This window comes from Sander lucioperca, chromosome 9 (assembly GCF_008315115.2).
Source record: "Sander lucioperca isolate FBNREF2018 chromosome 9, SLUC_FBN_1.2, whole genome shotgun sequence".
Taxonomy (NCBI): Eukaryota; Metazoa; Chordata; class Actinopteri; order Perciformes; family Percidae; genus Sander; species Sander lucioperca.
In genome coordinates, this window is record NC_050181.1 from 27,374,326 (window position 1) to 27,391,405 (window position 17,080).

A 17,080-nucleotide genomic window follows, 5' to 3' on the forward strand; every position below is an offset into this window, starting at 1 on the left:
TGGAAAACCTTACAGCTTTAATATCTGGTGGTGAAGCAGCATTAACCAAGTCTGCATCAACCCCACTTAAAAAACTCTATTCAGCTAGCCTGGGTTCCAGTGGACACTGTTAGCCTCATTTGACAATCTACTGTACATATATCATATGGATTTTCCACAAAATGTGACCTTTACCAACAAGGCACTGTATCGTGAAAACTAAAGGCTGGATAGCATGCAGTTTCAGTAAATATTCATGAGCCCAAGAGGATGATTTTTACACTTTACACTGTGAACGTTCCTTAGGCACCACCCATAGGTCAAAATGTCAACTTTGCACACAATATATCTCATAAGCTAACTGGCAGATTGTCATGGAATTTGCTAAGCACATTCATGCAGTATATGCATACTGATTTGCTTTTTGAGTGTACTGCAATTTCTTACTTTTTGAGTGAGCAGCAAACAGCACTGCACAAAGAGCAACTGCTATCTCAAAACCTCAGCATGGCACAACTAAATGGGTAACTAGAGCAGCAGGAAAAAAATAATTGATTTTATACATTTTGCCCTTAAAGATCATTTTGTAGGCCTTGAGATTAGAAGAGTTTCTAATCTTTTGTACACCCTGTGACATGACAAGTGAGTATCGACAGACACACAATCAATTCAGTGTTACATTATCTTTTGCATCTTTATATAATTTCAGTTTGAATCACATAATGTGATCTATTTATGTCATAAAAGCTTGTGTCAGACTACAATGAGTCATCTGATGTGTCATACAGTGCAACATCAGTGACCATATTTTGGTAATCAGCAAACGGAAATGATATAATAATGAGTTGTCAATGAAGGGCATCATTCACTGTGCCTACATTAAGGTGTGTATTGCAATGCAGAATAGACAGGCTACATCATGGTCCTACTATGTGACAGCAACTACACACAACAGGAAGAGTTCACTCTATCACATCTGATTCTAGATCATGCATCGCCTGAGATAACAGAGAAAGTCAGAGAATACTTGGGGGGGGGGGGGGGGGTAAGAGAAGGAGAGAGAGAGTTATGTGGACATGTGGAGAGAGATGGGGGAGTGAGGGAGGGTGAGAGCAGAGGAGACAGACAAAAGTGAGAAGAGCAGACAGATAGACAGGCAAGAAGGAGGAATGAGACAGGTGAAGAGAGAATGGAGGAGGCGGGGGGAGGGGCGGGGGTGAGGAAAGAAGTGAAAACAAGAGTGGGAGGGAGGGGACACTCGGTTCTGAGAGATCGAAGAGAAACCAAGCGAGAAGAGGGAAAGGAAGGGCGAGAGAGAGAGAGAGAGAGAGAGAGAGAGAGAGAGAGAGAGAGAGAGAGAGAGAGAGAGACGGAGTGACGTAGCCTATGGAGAGGAGGACAGAGGAGGACATGAAGAGGAGGATTAAAGGAGAGCTGGGAGGTGAATGAAGGGATGGGAGATATGTAGCAGTTGTTCATTAGTGAGGCTGTGTTAGGGACTGAAGGACTGAGCGAGAGGAGTGAGAGTGGAATGGTGAGTTTCATGGTGAGACACTGACTAATGAGAGGAGAGGAGAGGAGAGAAGGGGGTGAGGGGAGAGGAGGGGAGGGGAGAGGAGGGGAGGAGGTGGCAGGGGTGAAAATGAGACTGGAGAGGGGGGAAGAGAAAGGGGGAGGAAGAGGAGAGGAGGGGGCCTGGAGGTGAGCGAAGCGAAACTGCTTCACTGTATCACCGTAGGGGGAGGGTGGGGGGAGGGGAAGAATTTGCACGTACGCACACACACTGTTGAAATCGAAAGCGACACGAGAGGAAGACGGCAAGAGAGGGAGACAGGAAGGAGGAAGAGGAGGAGGAGGGGTGAGGAAGGAGATGAAGAGGAGGAAGGAGGGGAGGGAGGCAGGAAAGACAGAGTAGAGGAGACATCACTGGAGAGAGAAAGTAGCCTATAGGGGGAGCGGAGGAGGGAGGGGGAGAAATATTAAGGAGGGGAGGAAAGCAGAGGAAGCAAAAGAAATGGATAGGGAGAAAGGAGGGAGGAAGGGAGAGAAAAACAGAGGACAGACAGACAGACAGACAAAACAAATCAGGGATGGGGCACAGACAGTGAGAAGAAGAGGAAAGAGGGGGAGGCGGAGGAGAATTAGGGCAGATATTCAGGAGGTGGAAGAAAGAGGGAGAGGGGAGGAGGAAGAAGAGGGAAAAAGTATTGGAGAAAGAGAAGAAAGAGGAGCGAACGGAGGGAGAATAAATAAAGAATGGGGAGAGGAAGCAAACAAATAGAGGAGGTACAGAAAGGAGCAGGAAGCAGGGCAGAAACAGGGGGATGACTAACAAGAGAAATCATGGAGAAGATGGAGATAAGGTGGGAAAATGAGAGAACTGGGATGACGAAGAGGAGGTGGGGGAAGAAGAAGAAGAAGTGTTAGGCTAATAATGTCAAAGAGAGAGTAGAGAAAGAAAAAAACTGGAGGAGTGTGTAACAGGCTGTTACATGTCAGCAGCAGGCACTTGTGAAGGTATAGCAGCAGGTCCTGTGTGTGTGTGTGTGTGTGTGTGTGTGTGTGTGTGTGTTATTGTGTTTATTACCAGCATCAGGTGTGTGAAATCCTGCTACAATAGGCCTATCACTAAAACAATTCTACTCACACACACACAATCTTTGAGTTTTTCGACATAAACCAAGTATTGAGGCTATTTATCTGAGTCATTGTCATGTTTAAGCACAAAGTCCCGTACGCTCTTATAATCACGTTCGCTCTGTCTGTCACGCGCGCGCGCGCGCGCACACACACACACACACACACACACACACACACACACACACACACACACACACACACACACACACACAGGTTCAATTGTACCCCACTCCTGCCCTTTTCTCCACCATGCATACATCAGTACAAATCTGGACAGCCTGCCTAAGCACAGAGATGCACAGCTGACGAATCCCTCCGCCGACACACTGGCAAGTAGTCCCTAATTTATGGGATTTTGATAGATGGCAGATTAAGAGTAGGCTAGAGTCTATAACGGCTACTGTTTATACAACGTATAACCGCGCCGTCTTTCTCCTTCTATTTCAACGAGATCAACTGTGAATAATAACCATAGTGTAAATAGCAGGCAGGCAGTTTTCAAAACCTGTTTTTTTTGCCAAAGCCTTTCAGTACGAAATGCTGGTATATAAATCACTCTAATGTGTCAAATTACATGTTAAGCAACAAAATACAAAATTAAGAGTAGGCTATGCTACACTTAATAGTTTTACAGGACTACTTTTTGTCAATCCAAACGGCTGGTTGGGAGAGGCGAAAGCATCGGGGCGGATGTCCACTTCACTTTTCCCCGGGTGTTGTCTGTCTCCCCGGCGCACACTCACGGCTGCTTCCATCTATCCATGCAGTTCACTTCATTGTACTGACTGTGCTCATCAATTAGGCAAGAATTAAGCCGTTTTAGATGTAATATTGTCTTTTAGCGCTTCGAAGAGGATTGTAACCTGCGGAACGAGGCGCAGATAAGTTTTGAGTGCGGGAAAGCGGAGAGAAACGAAACACAGGTACAGTGTGACTGTTATCTCGACTTCCAACTATTAACGTTACTAATGTAACGCGAGGGTACTAGCCGCAAGCTAACTGGCTAACGTTAGCATCCCATCGACCAACTAGGTTTGACTTCAGATTGCACTTTGGAGAGGAGGGAAATGTCGCCTGGTTTTTATTGTTCAGCCCCAAGAAAATACTTTGGTTCAAACTGCTACCGTTTGTAGCTAAACGTCCTGAAAGAGACCGCCAACTTGAGTTATAATAACCCAGAGAGCGAGTTTTTACTTGGTGCCAGCAGCAGACACAGCGTCAGTAGCGTCAGTAGTAGTAACAGCAACGTAAGCGTGGGGAAAACAAAAGGACTTCAAAGTCTGACACACAACATACATGACTGCTTAGGAATAAAGCTGTGAAAATTGTGATTTAGCTCGCAAACGTGGCTCGGATAAAGCACCGGGTGCGTATTCACCACCTCATATTTTTTAATTAACACATTTGATAGAAAACCAAGTTTAACAGATTATAAAATGCTGGTTTAAAAAGGAGTACCTATAGTAATATTCTCGCGTTACCTTTACTGAAATACAAAAATACCACTACAGGGTCACTCTAAACTTAACTTACTCCTGAGATCCATGAGCACATTTTATTCACTTTAGGAATACTATTGTCAACGTTGGCAGTATGAGTAAAAAGTATGCATCAATGCATTGACATTTATGATATAGAACAAATCGAATATATTTTTTATAGACTATACCTCAAACTTGATAAACAGTGTGTAGTATGGATTGGATTTGTGTAGCATAATCATAGACTGTAAATAGAGCATAGGCTACATCAATAGATGTTGAAAGTTAACGGGCAAAAAGTTCCTTGTGGTGGTGAGAGGATGTGAAAATTGTACCGGTAGGCCACTAAGCATAAGCGGGTGGTTGAGCAATACTACAATTAGATCCTGCCTAGTCGGGTTAGCAGTTGTATAATAGTTTTAGCACTTATTACTCATAACAATTGCTTAGTCTGCCAGAGATCGAGGCTATCGTGGCAGTGTCCGAGGCTATCGCAACCCCCTAAAACTCTCTCTGAAAGTGAACCGATGCGGGATTATACTTTGTCCCCATTGTACCTGTAGCTTCAGCGATTTCCCTAATTTAAATCCATCGAGATATACGTATAGACATAGATTTGTCTAGGTTTGAATGAGGTGAGTTTCCAGTGAAGTTAGAGGGGGCAGCTGTTGTAGCCTTGGGGGGGGGGGGGCACCGGGAGCCGCGATAGACAAAGACCCCCAGAGAGCCTCAGACACTTGTATTGTCTACCGGACTTTGGTAGATGTGAATTCATCTCTCGGGTTTTAAAGATCGCCCCTCACCCTCTGCAGAAGCATCACTGGTCATGTTTAACCAGGAGAATGCGAGAAATAGGACCTTAATGTCGCCCGTGCTTTGTTCTGGTCGTAGTTCGAGTTAGGGAAACTGGAGATGAAGTTGCTGATGTGATTTGTGAATGAAAGCAAACCTATGGTTTTAAAATTCGGTGCACATAATTCGTGTTTACTGTGATCGGTGAATGATATCGGTCATTATCTTTGTGGTCGCCTGTCATTTGTAACCGCACTGTGTTTGTGTGCGAGGAGGGAGTTTTGTGGGTTACTTTCTGCTGTGTCCTGAGCTGACCGTCTAGTCTATTGTGCTGCTGGGAGACTCACTGGCCCGGAGATGCAGAGAGAAAACGAGGCTTGGCCACCTAATAATATAGCACTGACTGTGGATGACACTTAAAACGAGAGTCCCCTTCATGCAGGAGGGCTCTCATGTTATCCATGGCACGCTTTCCCCACGTTGTTTTATCAGATGCTGCCACTTGTCAGCTGTGCTGATCGATTTCCTTAGCATGTAGGAAGAGGCATGTGAGGCCATTACATTACATTACATTTTGGACATCTTAATAGTGAAATTGAAGATGCATAGATGGAATATGAGGCCAGAGCAAAAGCAACTTCACTTTTTAGCCTTTTTCATACTTTCTACACAAAACGTTAAGGGCTGCGACTAATGGTCATTAATGATCAAAACAGTGACAAATGGCCATTATCATTTACATACAGCCCAAGTTACCATATTCAGTCAGCTTGTTCTGTTCAACCAATAGTGAAAAATCTGAAAAAATAGTTTGCGTAGATTAATCTACTAGCCTAATCATATCAGTTCTAAAACTCTTCAGTACATTTTTCAACGTCAGCAATTTAAGTTACTCTTTTTGATATGTCAGAATAGTGTTTCTTAGTGCTGAAACTAACTATTTTGTTTATCAGTTAATCTGCTGATTTTGTTCTCATTAATCGTTTTAACATTTGGTTTATAAACTATGAGAAAATACTGAAGGACGGTCAGCCCAATTTCCTAGAGGCCATGGTGACATTTTCATATAATCTGCAAAAGATAAAAATATTCAGTCTACTATCACTTAAGACAAAGAAAAGCAGCACATCTTCACAGTTAAGAAGCTGAGACAAACATGTTGACTATTTAGTCAACATGTTTGCTTGAAAAATGTCTTAAATGATTAATTGATCCCAGTGATGCACCTGGCTGATCCTCCAGATCGATATCACTGTTACTTACTTGCAGCCATTTTTCTGACCTTGTTAATAGGAATGGATATTGGCCATAATATGACCGATTCACACAAAATAAAGCTTCTTTGTCAGTATCTTAAAAAAAAAAAAAAAAAACCATTGTTTCTGCAGTTGCATTCACTCAGTTACAGTGGGCTGACAGCCTGTTACCTTTCATGAAATGATTCCATTGAGTTCCACACAGTGAAGTATACACATTTTTAAATTGGAAAAAGAGAGCACTGGTATGTCAGCTCTTAGTAGTGGTGCCCCCATAACAGGAGCATGTTCTTGATTAACTGGAGTAATAAAGGAAGACTTGAGTTAATCAGTGTGGGTCCTGTGATGAACAAGAAGAAGAAGAAGGGCCTGTGGATCTAACAAATGGAGGCCATGTCATGGCATCCTCACTGTATGCCACGGAACTGATCACAAGGTCATTTTGATTAGCGAGACACCAAGTTCTAGCTATTGAGTGATAATGAGGGTTAAGGAGAAAGAACTGAGAGATGTTGAGAATGTGAATCAGTTATTAAACATTGTGTTTGGAAAATAAACTCAGCCCAAGGGAAAGTAATGGGATTCCTTCTAAGCAGCACAAGGTGCCGTTCTACTTTACAAGAGTGGATTAGGTTTTATAGGGGTTCAAGTGAAAACTAACAGCAACCAACTTGCTAATGAAAAAAAAAAAGACAAGTTATATTTTTATGGGAGATTGAATCATACTTAAGACAGAAACTGTATTTTGTTGATGAATGCTGGTGTGTAAGTGGTTCAGTTTTATATTGTGTGTGTGTGTGTGTTTGTGTGTTGCAGCCATGCCCTCAGTGATGGAGCGCTCGGGGTCCGGGGTCCTGTCCAGGAGCAGAGCAAAGACTGTAACCAACGGCAACAGCCAACCACACTCTGAAGAAGAGAGCAGTGATGAAGAGCATGCTCATGGTATACACACACACACACACACACACACACACACACACACACACACACACACACTAAACTGAAGTATAATCTACTGCATGTGTAAAGTGTACTTACAGTAGACATGCATTTCCATTGTACAGATGTACATCATGCCAGCTGTTCCGCTTGCATTCATTGCATTGCTGCAGTGCTTCTATAGTCCCTGCACACTGCTCTCCTCTGTCCTCCCCTCCCTTCCCACACTCTTCCATCCTTGTTATCCTCTGCCCACATATATCTTTCCTCCCTCCATTTTCTCCTTCACCCACTGACTTGTTGTTGATCTTTCTTTTTTGAACCGTTATCTCACTAGGCACAAGATATCTTATTAGATCAAACAGATTAACTGGGATGGTTAGGGAGCGTTCAAAAGGCACTTTACTACCCAGATTTTCCCCTGTTGATGTAGGTTTGAGACTTTAAGCCACCATCCCTATCATTATTGCAACCCCCCACTTTCATACTCGATGATCCGTTTTCAGTCTTCCAGTCACCTTCGTCTTTTTCATCCATCTTTTATTTTTCTCTCATTTCTTGCCTCTTTTCATACCCCTTTTTTCCTTTCATCCAACCTTATTTCTTCTTTAGTCATCCCATTCCTGTCTCCACCTATTTCTTCCCATCTACTCCAGTTTCTATCATCCCTGTCTCCTCCCTTCCTGTCCTCTCTCCCTGAGGAAACAGTAATCTGTCTCTTCCTCCTCTTGGTCTGCTTCCCTGCCCCTCTCTTCACTCCTCGCCTTCTACCCTCTTTACCACTGCACTAATTACTTAATGTTTGCCATGCTCTGTCGTACTTCTCTCTCTCTCTCTCTCTCTGTGTCTGTCGGTATTTCTGTCACTTAGTGATGAACATGCTGAAAATGTTATCACGATAAAAATGTAATGCATAAAGGTATTTATCATGATATATGGTATTTCTGTTGAATTTGACTTGTTCTTTTGTAAACAGAGACAAGTTATATGCTGTGTTTCAAAACTTTCTGGTATCTTGGTTGAACCAAATTGTTCAGAAAACCAAATGTTTAGAACAATTAAGGAAATGGAACCAGGGAAGACTGAAACAGTCAGCAGTTCCTCGTCTTTTAAAACCATTAGAACCACACTATAATTTCAATAGTTGATTAAAAGCAGGCTCCCTGTGTGGTTCTTACGGGCTGACAACTTGAGGATTGTTTGCACTCTTGCAAACTAATTACATATCCCCAGGGTTTCCCAGTATTTTATAGTGCCCCACCTTGCCTGAAATACCTCCACTAAAGAACCTTTTTGTAAAGTGTGATTAGGCCTATCAAGCATCAGGGAAAATAAGCATCGGTGCTACTTTACACAGCAAAGGCAATGTATTCAAAGATCGAGGTTATTGTTTAAACCATAATGTAACTACATTAATAGCGAGATGAGCTGTGCCAGGATATGGCTGATTCAGCTTTGCAGGTGATTCATTGATTGATCACACATCATATGTTCAGTCAGTAGTAATTAATCAGAGCAGCACGTCACTCTGACCTTTTACAAGTTGGAAAAAATTGAGAGATCAGCTCAATCATTTACAATCAAGTTCTGATGTATGAGGGGGAGAAAACTCACTTTGATGGGAAGCGCTTATCAACTCCACTAACCCTGATCCCACAATATAGAAATTTTAGTGTAGGACAGAAATCAGTTAATTAAATTGTACTTCACTTTTCAAAGCCAGAGCATTGTTTTGGAGAACCTTTTGTCCTTAGTTTCACAAAACACAAAGACTTGTTAAAGGCTTTTAGGCCTGTGTTGTTATGTGTATTTGGCATATTCGTATAGATGTTTTTCAATGTGTCAGATATTTAATCAAAATATTGGTAAATATATATTGCTATTGCAGAGGCAGTGGGATAAACCAATAGTGTAGCCGGTTAGAGGGCAGAGCGCAAAAAATGATTACCATGCTGTAGATGACTCTCCTCTTGTCTCTCCTGTTATCTGCTTCTTATGGTCCCGTCTATCCAGCTCTGCAACTTTCTGGGAAATCTACGGGAATACTTGTCCCCCATCCTCTTCTATCTCTGCAGCTCTACCCATCCTTCTGGGAAATAGAAAGTCATATTCGTCTCGTGTGTGTCTCTCTCTACAGACAGTATGATCAGAGTGGGGGGAGACTACCAGGCTCAGATCCCAGAGTTCAAACCAGGTAAGCTGAGAGAGGAAAACATGAGAGAAAAAGAGATGATTGAAAAGGAAAATGAATGGAGAGAGGGAGGAAATCAGGGCTGAGAAGGAGACATAGAGGTGAGGAGTAATGCGGAGGACATTGAAATGGAGGAAGGAGGGGAATGCAGATGATGATGAGAAATGAAGGTCAAATGACCAGTTACTGTCTTCCTGTCTCTCCAGGAAATGGAGAGGAAACATGTAGACACTTGCCTGTGTTGCAGAGGTTGTCCTTGTTCAGTAATGGGAAATGCAAATAGTGACGTTTAACACAAGAATGATGCTTCCTCCACACAGCTTGGATTGACAGGTTTACATAGATGGCTGTGGCATATTGAAAGACCTTAAATTAATCCTATAAAGGTAAAGCTAAAGTCTTAAAAGTTAGACAACGTGATTAAATAATTAGTATCACCAATGACACTGTACAGTCAAAGGTTTCTTTTGAAGTGGCTGTCAAGTCTTTGTTTAGTCAGTAAAAGGGTCAGCTCTGCAATATTCAAACCCCTTAGTAAATGGGCATCACATATTGTTTTGGGATGTTTCCAGAACAGTCCATAGTGATGTTGAATCAGAATAAAGATAGTTTGTCAGCCTGTTTGTTTGAAAACAATGGAATGGAAAGGTTCAAAGATTGTAAAATCAAGCGTATTGAAGTATCCTGCTTCCTTGTATAAGTCGTGGTAGATGTAAAGTGGCTGAACGCTGCGAAAGCAATCACCATAGACAAAGTTGTCCCACAACCATCAGATTGCACCAGATGAGGGGAGAAGCAGGAAAAACCAGCCTCTCGTTTAACGTCTGGATTTTGGCAGAACACAGGTGAATTCCCAAACCTTGTCTCCACCTTGTTCTTCTTGCCAACGAAAAGAGACAGGAGAAAACATGCAAAGAGGGAGAAGTAAAAGTTAATATGAAGATAGATAGGTAGACAATCAGGTAGAGACAGAGAGGTTGGGAGTCATAAGTGGTGGAGGAGGGAGGCAAAGAGGGATTCAAATATACATATTACCTCAATATATGAATTTAAATGCTAAATGTGTTTAAAACATTCAAAAAATGTCCTTGTTTGTTGTTTTTCCAGACAGTCCAACCCGCTGCAATGAGAAGGATGAGAGGAGCATGTTGGTCTGGCGTCCCAACAGTCAGCTTTCTGATGCAATGTGTAAGCTACACATACGCACACGCACACGCACACACACGCACACACACCTCACCTTCACTGGTGCAAGCTTAACAGCGTGACCTTCAGTTTAATGGCTATTTGCTGACTAGAGAATAGCAATTAAAACTTTCATTCTGTGTTTTCTCCTGTGCACTCATGTTCTCTCATTCTTTGGCCCTCTTTGTCTTCATCTCTTCCAATTATTTATTTCATTGTCCTCATCTTTCTCTCTCTATTATGCATTTCTTGTTCTTCTCTTTTCTCTACTTTCTCTACCTGGTTTCCCCCATCCTCCTCCGTCCACTATACTTACTGTACTATACCTCCTCATCTCCTTTTACTAATGTTTCCTCTCTTTTTAACCCATTTCGTCTTTCTTCTAATCCCAGTGGACGAGTACATACTGATGGCTAAAGAGAAACATGGATACAACATGGAGCAGGTACGGCAGACCGCAAATTTCATTTCAATTTCACCTATCAAAATGCATCAGAAAAAAAACCCAAGATAAAATCTCTTTCTTTTTTCACTGCTCCTTTGTATCTCTCTCTTCTGACCTGTCACTGTTTGCCTGACTCTGTCTTCGTCCTGTCTGTGCGCTCAGGCTCTGGGCATGTTATTATGGCACAAACACGATGTGGAGCGCTCGCTTGCTGACCTGGCCAACTTCACCCCGTTCCCAGACGAGTGGACAGTGGAGGACAAAGTGCTGTTTGAGCAGGCCTTCAGCTTCCACGGCAAGAGCTTCCACCGCATCCAGCAGATGGTGAGAGACTTGGGGGGGGGGGGGGGGCAGGCACAACATTTAGCATGAATTTAGCATCATTTTCAAAACAAAAATTCAATATTTGAAATTCAATTTAGTGATTTCTGTGTTTGCGTGTAGCTTCCAGACAAGCTGATCGCCAGCCTTGTGAAGTACTACTACAGCTGGAAGAAGACCAGGACCAGGACCTCTGTCATGGACCGACAGGCCAGGAGGCTGGTCAGCAAGAGAGAGAAAGATGACAGGTATGAGATATTCAACAAAACTTTAAGGATCCCCTGAAGGGAGCGAGACGGGTGGAGGGAGGGACAGAGAGAAGAAGGACTGAGCAGGAAGGAAACATTAAGTTCTCAGAAACTACTCCTCTGAGAAGTGACATTTACAAAGCTCTGTAGTTTAATGACACTCGATAAGCACGTCCTCCTAGGAAACAAGTCTCATGAATACAAATGAGATACTTTGATATTATTAGTTGTCGTTTTCAGTTGACATTCTGGAGCAGTTTTAAAAATACTTTGATGAAATCAGACACTTTTAATTTAGACAGGTGGCAGAATCTTGGGTGTGTTTAGTTACATTTTCTTTCTTTTTGTAGTAATGATGAGATTGAGGAAGGAGACCCTGGCAGTGACAGCGACTTTGAGATTGACGCCAAGAAAGAGGTGAGCAATATAAAATGTAATAATGGTTGAGTGTGTGTGTGCATGCTTATTTAAACAATGTTTTGTGTCTATTAGTAGGGTTGGGTACCGAAACCCGGTGCTAATACGTGCCTGTATAAACTATATATACTATATATAAATATTAGCACGTATAAACGACCGGTATCTACCGGACCGAATTGCAACGCGGATTTCGTTGCCTCATTTCCGTGCCACTTAAATGCCTTCTGCGCTGTTCTCTGATGCTCTGAAACAGACGGAGGCAACAGGAGCATCGCTGCACGTGACGCTAGTTAACACTTCACTTGACAGCAGGTAACGTTAGCCTACTGTTAGCTATCAGCTGGATTAAACACGGTTAAAATGCTGACAGCTAAACGGTCTAAAGGGTGTCTGTATTTCACTGTAGAGGATTCCAACAGCGGGACGTTAAGCAGAGTGCGGCTGCCGTTGTCGGAAAAACAACACAGACGTGGTGCGTTCACTTGAAACTAGTAAGCCTCGCGGTGCATTCAAAGTTACTGTGAAATACCCTGTTCCCTATTACCCTATTTTTTTTTAAGTATCGGTTCAGGCACCGGCACCATTTTAAAAGTATCGTTTTAGCACCGGTATCGGGAAAAAAACTGAAGACGATACCCAACCCTATTTATTAGTCATGACTTGCCTGAGGAGATCAGCCTAGCCAAATTGATGCATTCTCTATCCTTCAATTTGAACTTCATTTATTATGCATACATGGAATGCTGCTGCCTTCTTGAATTGCTGTTTATGTAAACAGGTGTCATTCTGACCGAACCTCTCTCTGCCCTCACAGGCAGTGAAACAGAACCCCAACAGTGCCAACTCTAACAAGGCCACCCCCAGTCGCTCTGGGCCGGTGAAGAAGGAAAGTATCGGAGCTCAGTACCGCCACCACCCGCTCAGAGCCCGCCGCAGGCCACCTAAAGGCATGTACCTGGAGCAGGGAGACATCATGTCGGTGTCAGCCTCCCACAACGCCGGGGTGCTAACTATACAACAGCTGGACACACAGTTGGTGTCACTCAAGAGACAGGTATGTACCTTCAGGATGAGTAATCTGGCCATTTGAACTGAAGGTGTAAATGCACCTAAAATAATCTGAGGATCTGAAAGCTACTGTACTTCTAGAGGTAGTTTTGGTGAAAACCAATAGGATTTTAATGTGTGTGTAACTATGGATCTGCCAGTAAAGGTGACATTTAACACCTCCTCGAGAGCTTTCTAGTGCAACAATACATTAATAAATTGTCACCTTTTTATGTGACAGATATAATGAATTCAGTCTCACTGGGGGGTTGCTTTGTCTTTTTACCATTAGTATGAACATTTTATAAGCAGGTTTCAACAATAGAAAATGAAGAATTGCTCCAAGAAAACTTTTAATTTTCAACTGCAACTCCATGTTTAATCTATCATAATATCATAATATCAGTGCAACTAGCCCAAAACATAAACTTACTACACTGTCCCCTCTGTCCTCCCTGACACTTTTTCCTCTCAGGTCCAGTCTATTAAACAGAACAACAGTAGTTTGAAACAGAGCTTAAATGAAGGTGTTAACACTTTCAAACCAGCTGAGGTAAGTCTCTTTTTTTGTACAGCTTTCTTTTTTTCCACTCTCTTTCTAAACTGTCCCTCTTTTACGTCCTTCGTCTTATGCCCTTTTTGATTTGTTTCCTGGACTGCGTTCACTTTTCCTCATCTCTGATCTCTCTTCAGTTTGTCGCTGTCCTCTTCCATGTGTTATTCCCTCTGCCCTTTCCCATCTCCCTCCAGATATTATTTCATCCCTTGTGGGACTGAGATTGGTCTTAATCTGCCCTTTTCTCTCTTGCTGTCATTTTCACAACTCTCTTCTTTTCTACCACCCCTCACACTCTAATCTCTCCCCTTTCCTCTCTTTCTCTCTCAGCCTGTCCCTAAGATGAACTCTCGTTGGACCACAGAGGAGCAGCTCCTGGCTGTGCAGGGTGAGTAAAGGCTGCAGCAGCAGCATCATCATCCTCCTCCTACCTTCTTACAGAGTCACCTCGTTTACATATTTAAGTCACCCCTCTGCTTAGGTTAAACTGTACTGCTGTATTGGCCTTAAAAAACAAAATCATGTATTATTCAGTGTGTAGTGTAATCAGCATTTACTGTATTATCAAAAATGATACCAGACTAGATGCATTTTGTTGCAATAACTAATTAGTTGTCAGTTTACCTTTTGAGCAAAGCGTTTAACCCCCAGAAGAAGAGAAAGCAGGAGCTGAAAGACATGAAATGAATGATATGAGAGTGAAGCCGGACAGGCCTGGAAAAGAGCAGGTGCACTCAGCCAGCCGAGCTCAGGTAAAGGTTAACAGAAAAGGCACGCATCAACAAGCCTGTTGACACGACATTCACTTCTCCTGTCTCTCCTCTCACACACTCTGCCGCATTTCTCTGACAGAGGGAAAGAAAGCAGACTTGTTTTGTAGCCTTTTGATGGCAATGAATTGGTTGTGAGTGATGCATAGGCGCAACATTAACCTGGCGTTCTCCTTTCCAGCTATCCGTCGCTATGGTAAAGACTTTGCAGCCATTGCTGAGGTGATCGGGACCAAGACACAAGCTCAGGTGAGCAACCTCTTCCTCAAATCTTGTGAAGATTGCCTCTCTCATCTCTTATTCTGACCTCACTCTTACCCTCCATCCATCCAGCAGTTTACTCGCTGTGAGATCTGCTTTTCATCTCCTCTCCAATTTCATTCTTATTCCTCTGTCTGGATAAGCATTTTTCTTTATAGGATAATTATAATCTCCATTATCCCTCCTTTCATTTGTCTACTGACCTCCAATCTCCGCCTCCATGGCCTTGAACGCAGTACAGAACTTTTTGCCCTGCTTCATTTCTCCTCTAAGTGGGCATTCACACAGCCTGCGTCGGCTGTCAGACGCAGGTCTTTCCATTTATTTTGGATGGGGGGTAGTGCGTTTAGGCTGCGGCGGGGTTTGCCGCAGGGGGGAAGACGCAAAAAAAACCAAAAAAAAATGCAGCGGCAAAGAGTTGAGACTTTTGGATAAACCCAACCCCACGTCACGCTGCGGTGGCCAATCATGTAACCGGAGATCAGACTTGTCAGTTTGTCTTGAGGCGGCGTGAGGGTCCCTAACTCTCCATCTCTGCCCGTCTGTTCAGGTGAGTTCCTTCTTCGTGAGCTACCGCCGCAGGTTCAACCTGGACGAGGTGCTGAGGGAGTGGGCGGCCGAGCAGGTGGCCACCAGCCGAGACCAGAGAGACCTCAGGAGGAGCAGCGAGGAGATGGCAGCCGCTACAGATGGAGCTGCCGAGGAGGACGAGGTGAGCCGTGGCAGGATACCCATACACATATAAAGAACACCATCAGTAGTATTAGTTCAAAGTTTCTCATTTTGAGAAACAACGTTTAGACACAAGATGTCTTACCAAGTCAGTCAAAATGAAACTGCCTACCACATGATATTGACCTTCTCGTCTAACTCTTTTACAAAATGCTCAACTATTTAATCTAAGTTAATCATCAACCATGTCCATCACAGAGTGGTAAAAAATGGGTTAGCTGGCTCACTGGTCATCTAGTTAAAGTTCTATTTATAGTCATTCATACTTTTCTTGTAAACCTTAAATGCACCTTATGAAAAACCCATTAAGAGTAAAAACTATAGTCTAATATACTGAAAAAGAGTTGTGCAACTTGGAGGAAGGGTAATGAATGCTACAACTACACAAAATTGCTGGTTTTAGTGTCCGAAACTATGTCCTCAGTGCTTACCATACAATACAGCATGTCCAAGACAGCATAGGCCCTAAGAAAGAAACCGAGGAGAAAAACTTGCATGATAGAAAGTTTGTCATTAACAGGACCATCGACTTTATGCTGAATCACACAATCCACGTGTCCGCTTTCTCAGTGCTGTAAATGCTTGTTGGTGCTCTTGGTGACTGAAGTGGATTTAATGGGTGAAATTCAACCATCATAGCTCCGAGTATATTGAACAGAAGGAGCAGGTGGTTGTAACATTAAGTTCTCTCCTGTGCCATCTGCTGTGGTTAAAGCCGAAGGTGTCTGCTCTTCATCATAGAGCAAATATGACATCCGTCTCTCTATTCACTTTCCTCTTTTTTTTCCTTCAACTCCTCCTCTCTCCCCCTTCTCCCTCTTCTTTGTTTTCTCACAACTGTTCTCCAACTGGCTTTCTCCTTATCTCACTTTATCATCTGTTGTTGTCTCCACTGTTTGCCCTCCTCCTCCTCCTCCTCCTCCTCCTCCTCCTCCTCACCTCCATATCTGCCTCCTCCCTCCCCTCAGGTCAAAATGGAGGACTCCCCCTCGGACGCCGCCAGCGGCTCCTCTCCTCCCTCCTCCACCCAGACCCCCTCCTCCCTCTCCCAGCCTCCTCCACTGCTGCGCCCTGCACCTCCGTCGGCTCCCCCCAGCCTCCTCCGTCAGCCTCCTCCTCTGCAGACACGCCCGCTCCAGAACAGAGCACCCCACAACCACCCTCCCCCTCCGCTCATCCGACCCGCAGTCACCACCTCGTCCTCCACCGGGAGCTCCAGCCTCAGGGCTTCTCCTCCCAGCTCCTCCTCTGCTGCAGGGCAGCTCCCTCCATCGCTGGTCGGGCTCAAAGTGGAGCAGCCCAACTCGCACTGATACACACACACACACACACACACACACACACACACATATATGACAATAGGAATAGAAGCACACACTCAAATTAGCATGCAGACAAACACACAAACACAATGCTTTCTCTTCTCTCCAGAGAAAATTCCATCACCCTGTAACTTCCATCACCCCTAGCCTTTGTTCCTGGGACCATTACACATCACAAGCTCAGGTCCCTAAGGTGACATCACAGCTCTTAAAATGCAGGAAGATCCCCATAGTAAGGCAGTGGCCTGAAGCCCCTTTACTGTACTAACAAACACCTACCTCCAGACCATCTCTCTCTCACACACACACCCCTCCCTGAACAACACAAAAAGAGACACTGGATCATCAAGCTGTTGAAGAAAGCCATGACCACAGAGCGCGAAACACACCTGCTTGTTTCCATGGAAACTGCTGAACATCTGGAGATATTATATATATATATATATATATATATATATATATATATAAAAAACCTGCTCCTCCTGACAGGTCATG

The 17,080-nt window shown here is 43.6% G+C and overlaps 1 protein-coding gene across 4 annotated transcripts; it reads left to right on the forward strand.

Annotated features, from left to right (window-relative positions):
* Window positions 1-1,363: 1,363 nt before the first annotated feature.
* rcor2 (REST corepressor 2) lies at window positions 1,364-16,611 on the forward strand. Of its 4 annotated transcripts, none has more exons than XM_031288379.2 (14): window positions 1,364-1,513; window positions 6,965-7,090; window positions 9,225-9,281; window positions 10,386-10,466; window positions 10,856-10,908; window positions 11,071-11,232; window positions 11,353-11,477; window positions 11,828-11,894; window positions 12,712-12,951; window positions 13,420-13,497; window positions 13,831-13,888; window positions 14,452-14,519; window positions 15,082-15,243; window positions 16,232-16,576. In XM_031288379.2, the coding sequence occupies exons 2-14, from the start codon at window positions 6,967-6,969 to the stop codon at window positions 16,574-16,576; spliced, it is 1,620 nt and encodes a 539-aa protein (XP_031144239.1). In that variant the 5' UTR covers window positions 1,364-1,513; window positions 6,965-6,966. The 4 variants fall into 4 exon arrangements, with proteins under 4 accessions (XP_031144239.1, XP_035861625.1, XP_031144236.1 ...); XM_036005732.1 differs by lacking the exon at window positions 1,364-1,513 and adding an exon at window positions 2,475-2,496 and having other exon boundaries at window positions 16,232-16,611; XM_031288376.2 differs by lacking the exon at window positions 1,364-1,513 and adding an exon at window positions 3,276-3,542.
* The last annotated feature ends 469 nt before the right edge of the window (window positions 16,612-17,080 follow it).

Coding starts and splice junctions, on each gene's coding strand:
- rcor2 (XM_031288379.2), top strand. CDS start 6,967: ATGCCCTCAGTGATGGAGCGCTCGGGGTCCGGGGTCCTGTCCAGGAGC. Junction 9,282..10,385: donor GATCCCAGAGTTCAAACCAG/GTAAGCTGAGAG, acceptor TTGTTTTTCCAG/ACAGTCCAACCCGCTGCAAT. Junction 15,244..16,231: donor GAGCTGCCGAGGAGGACGAG/GTGAGCCGTGGC, acceptor CCCTCCCCTCAG/GTCAAAATGGAGGACTCCCC.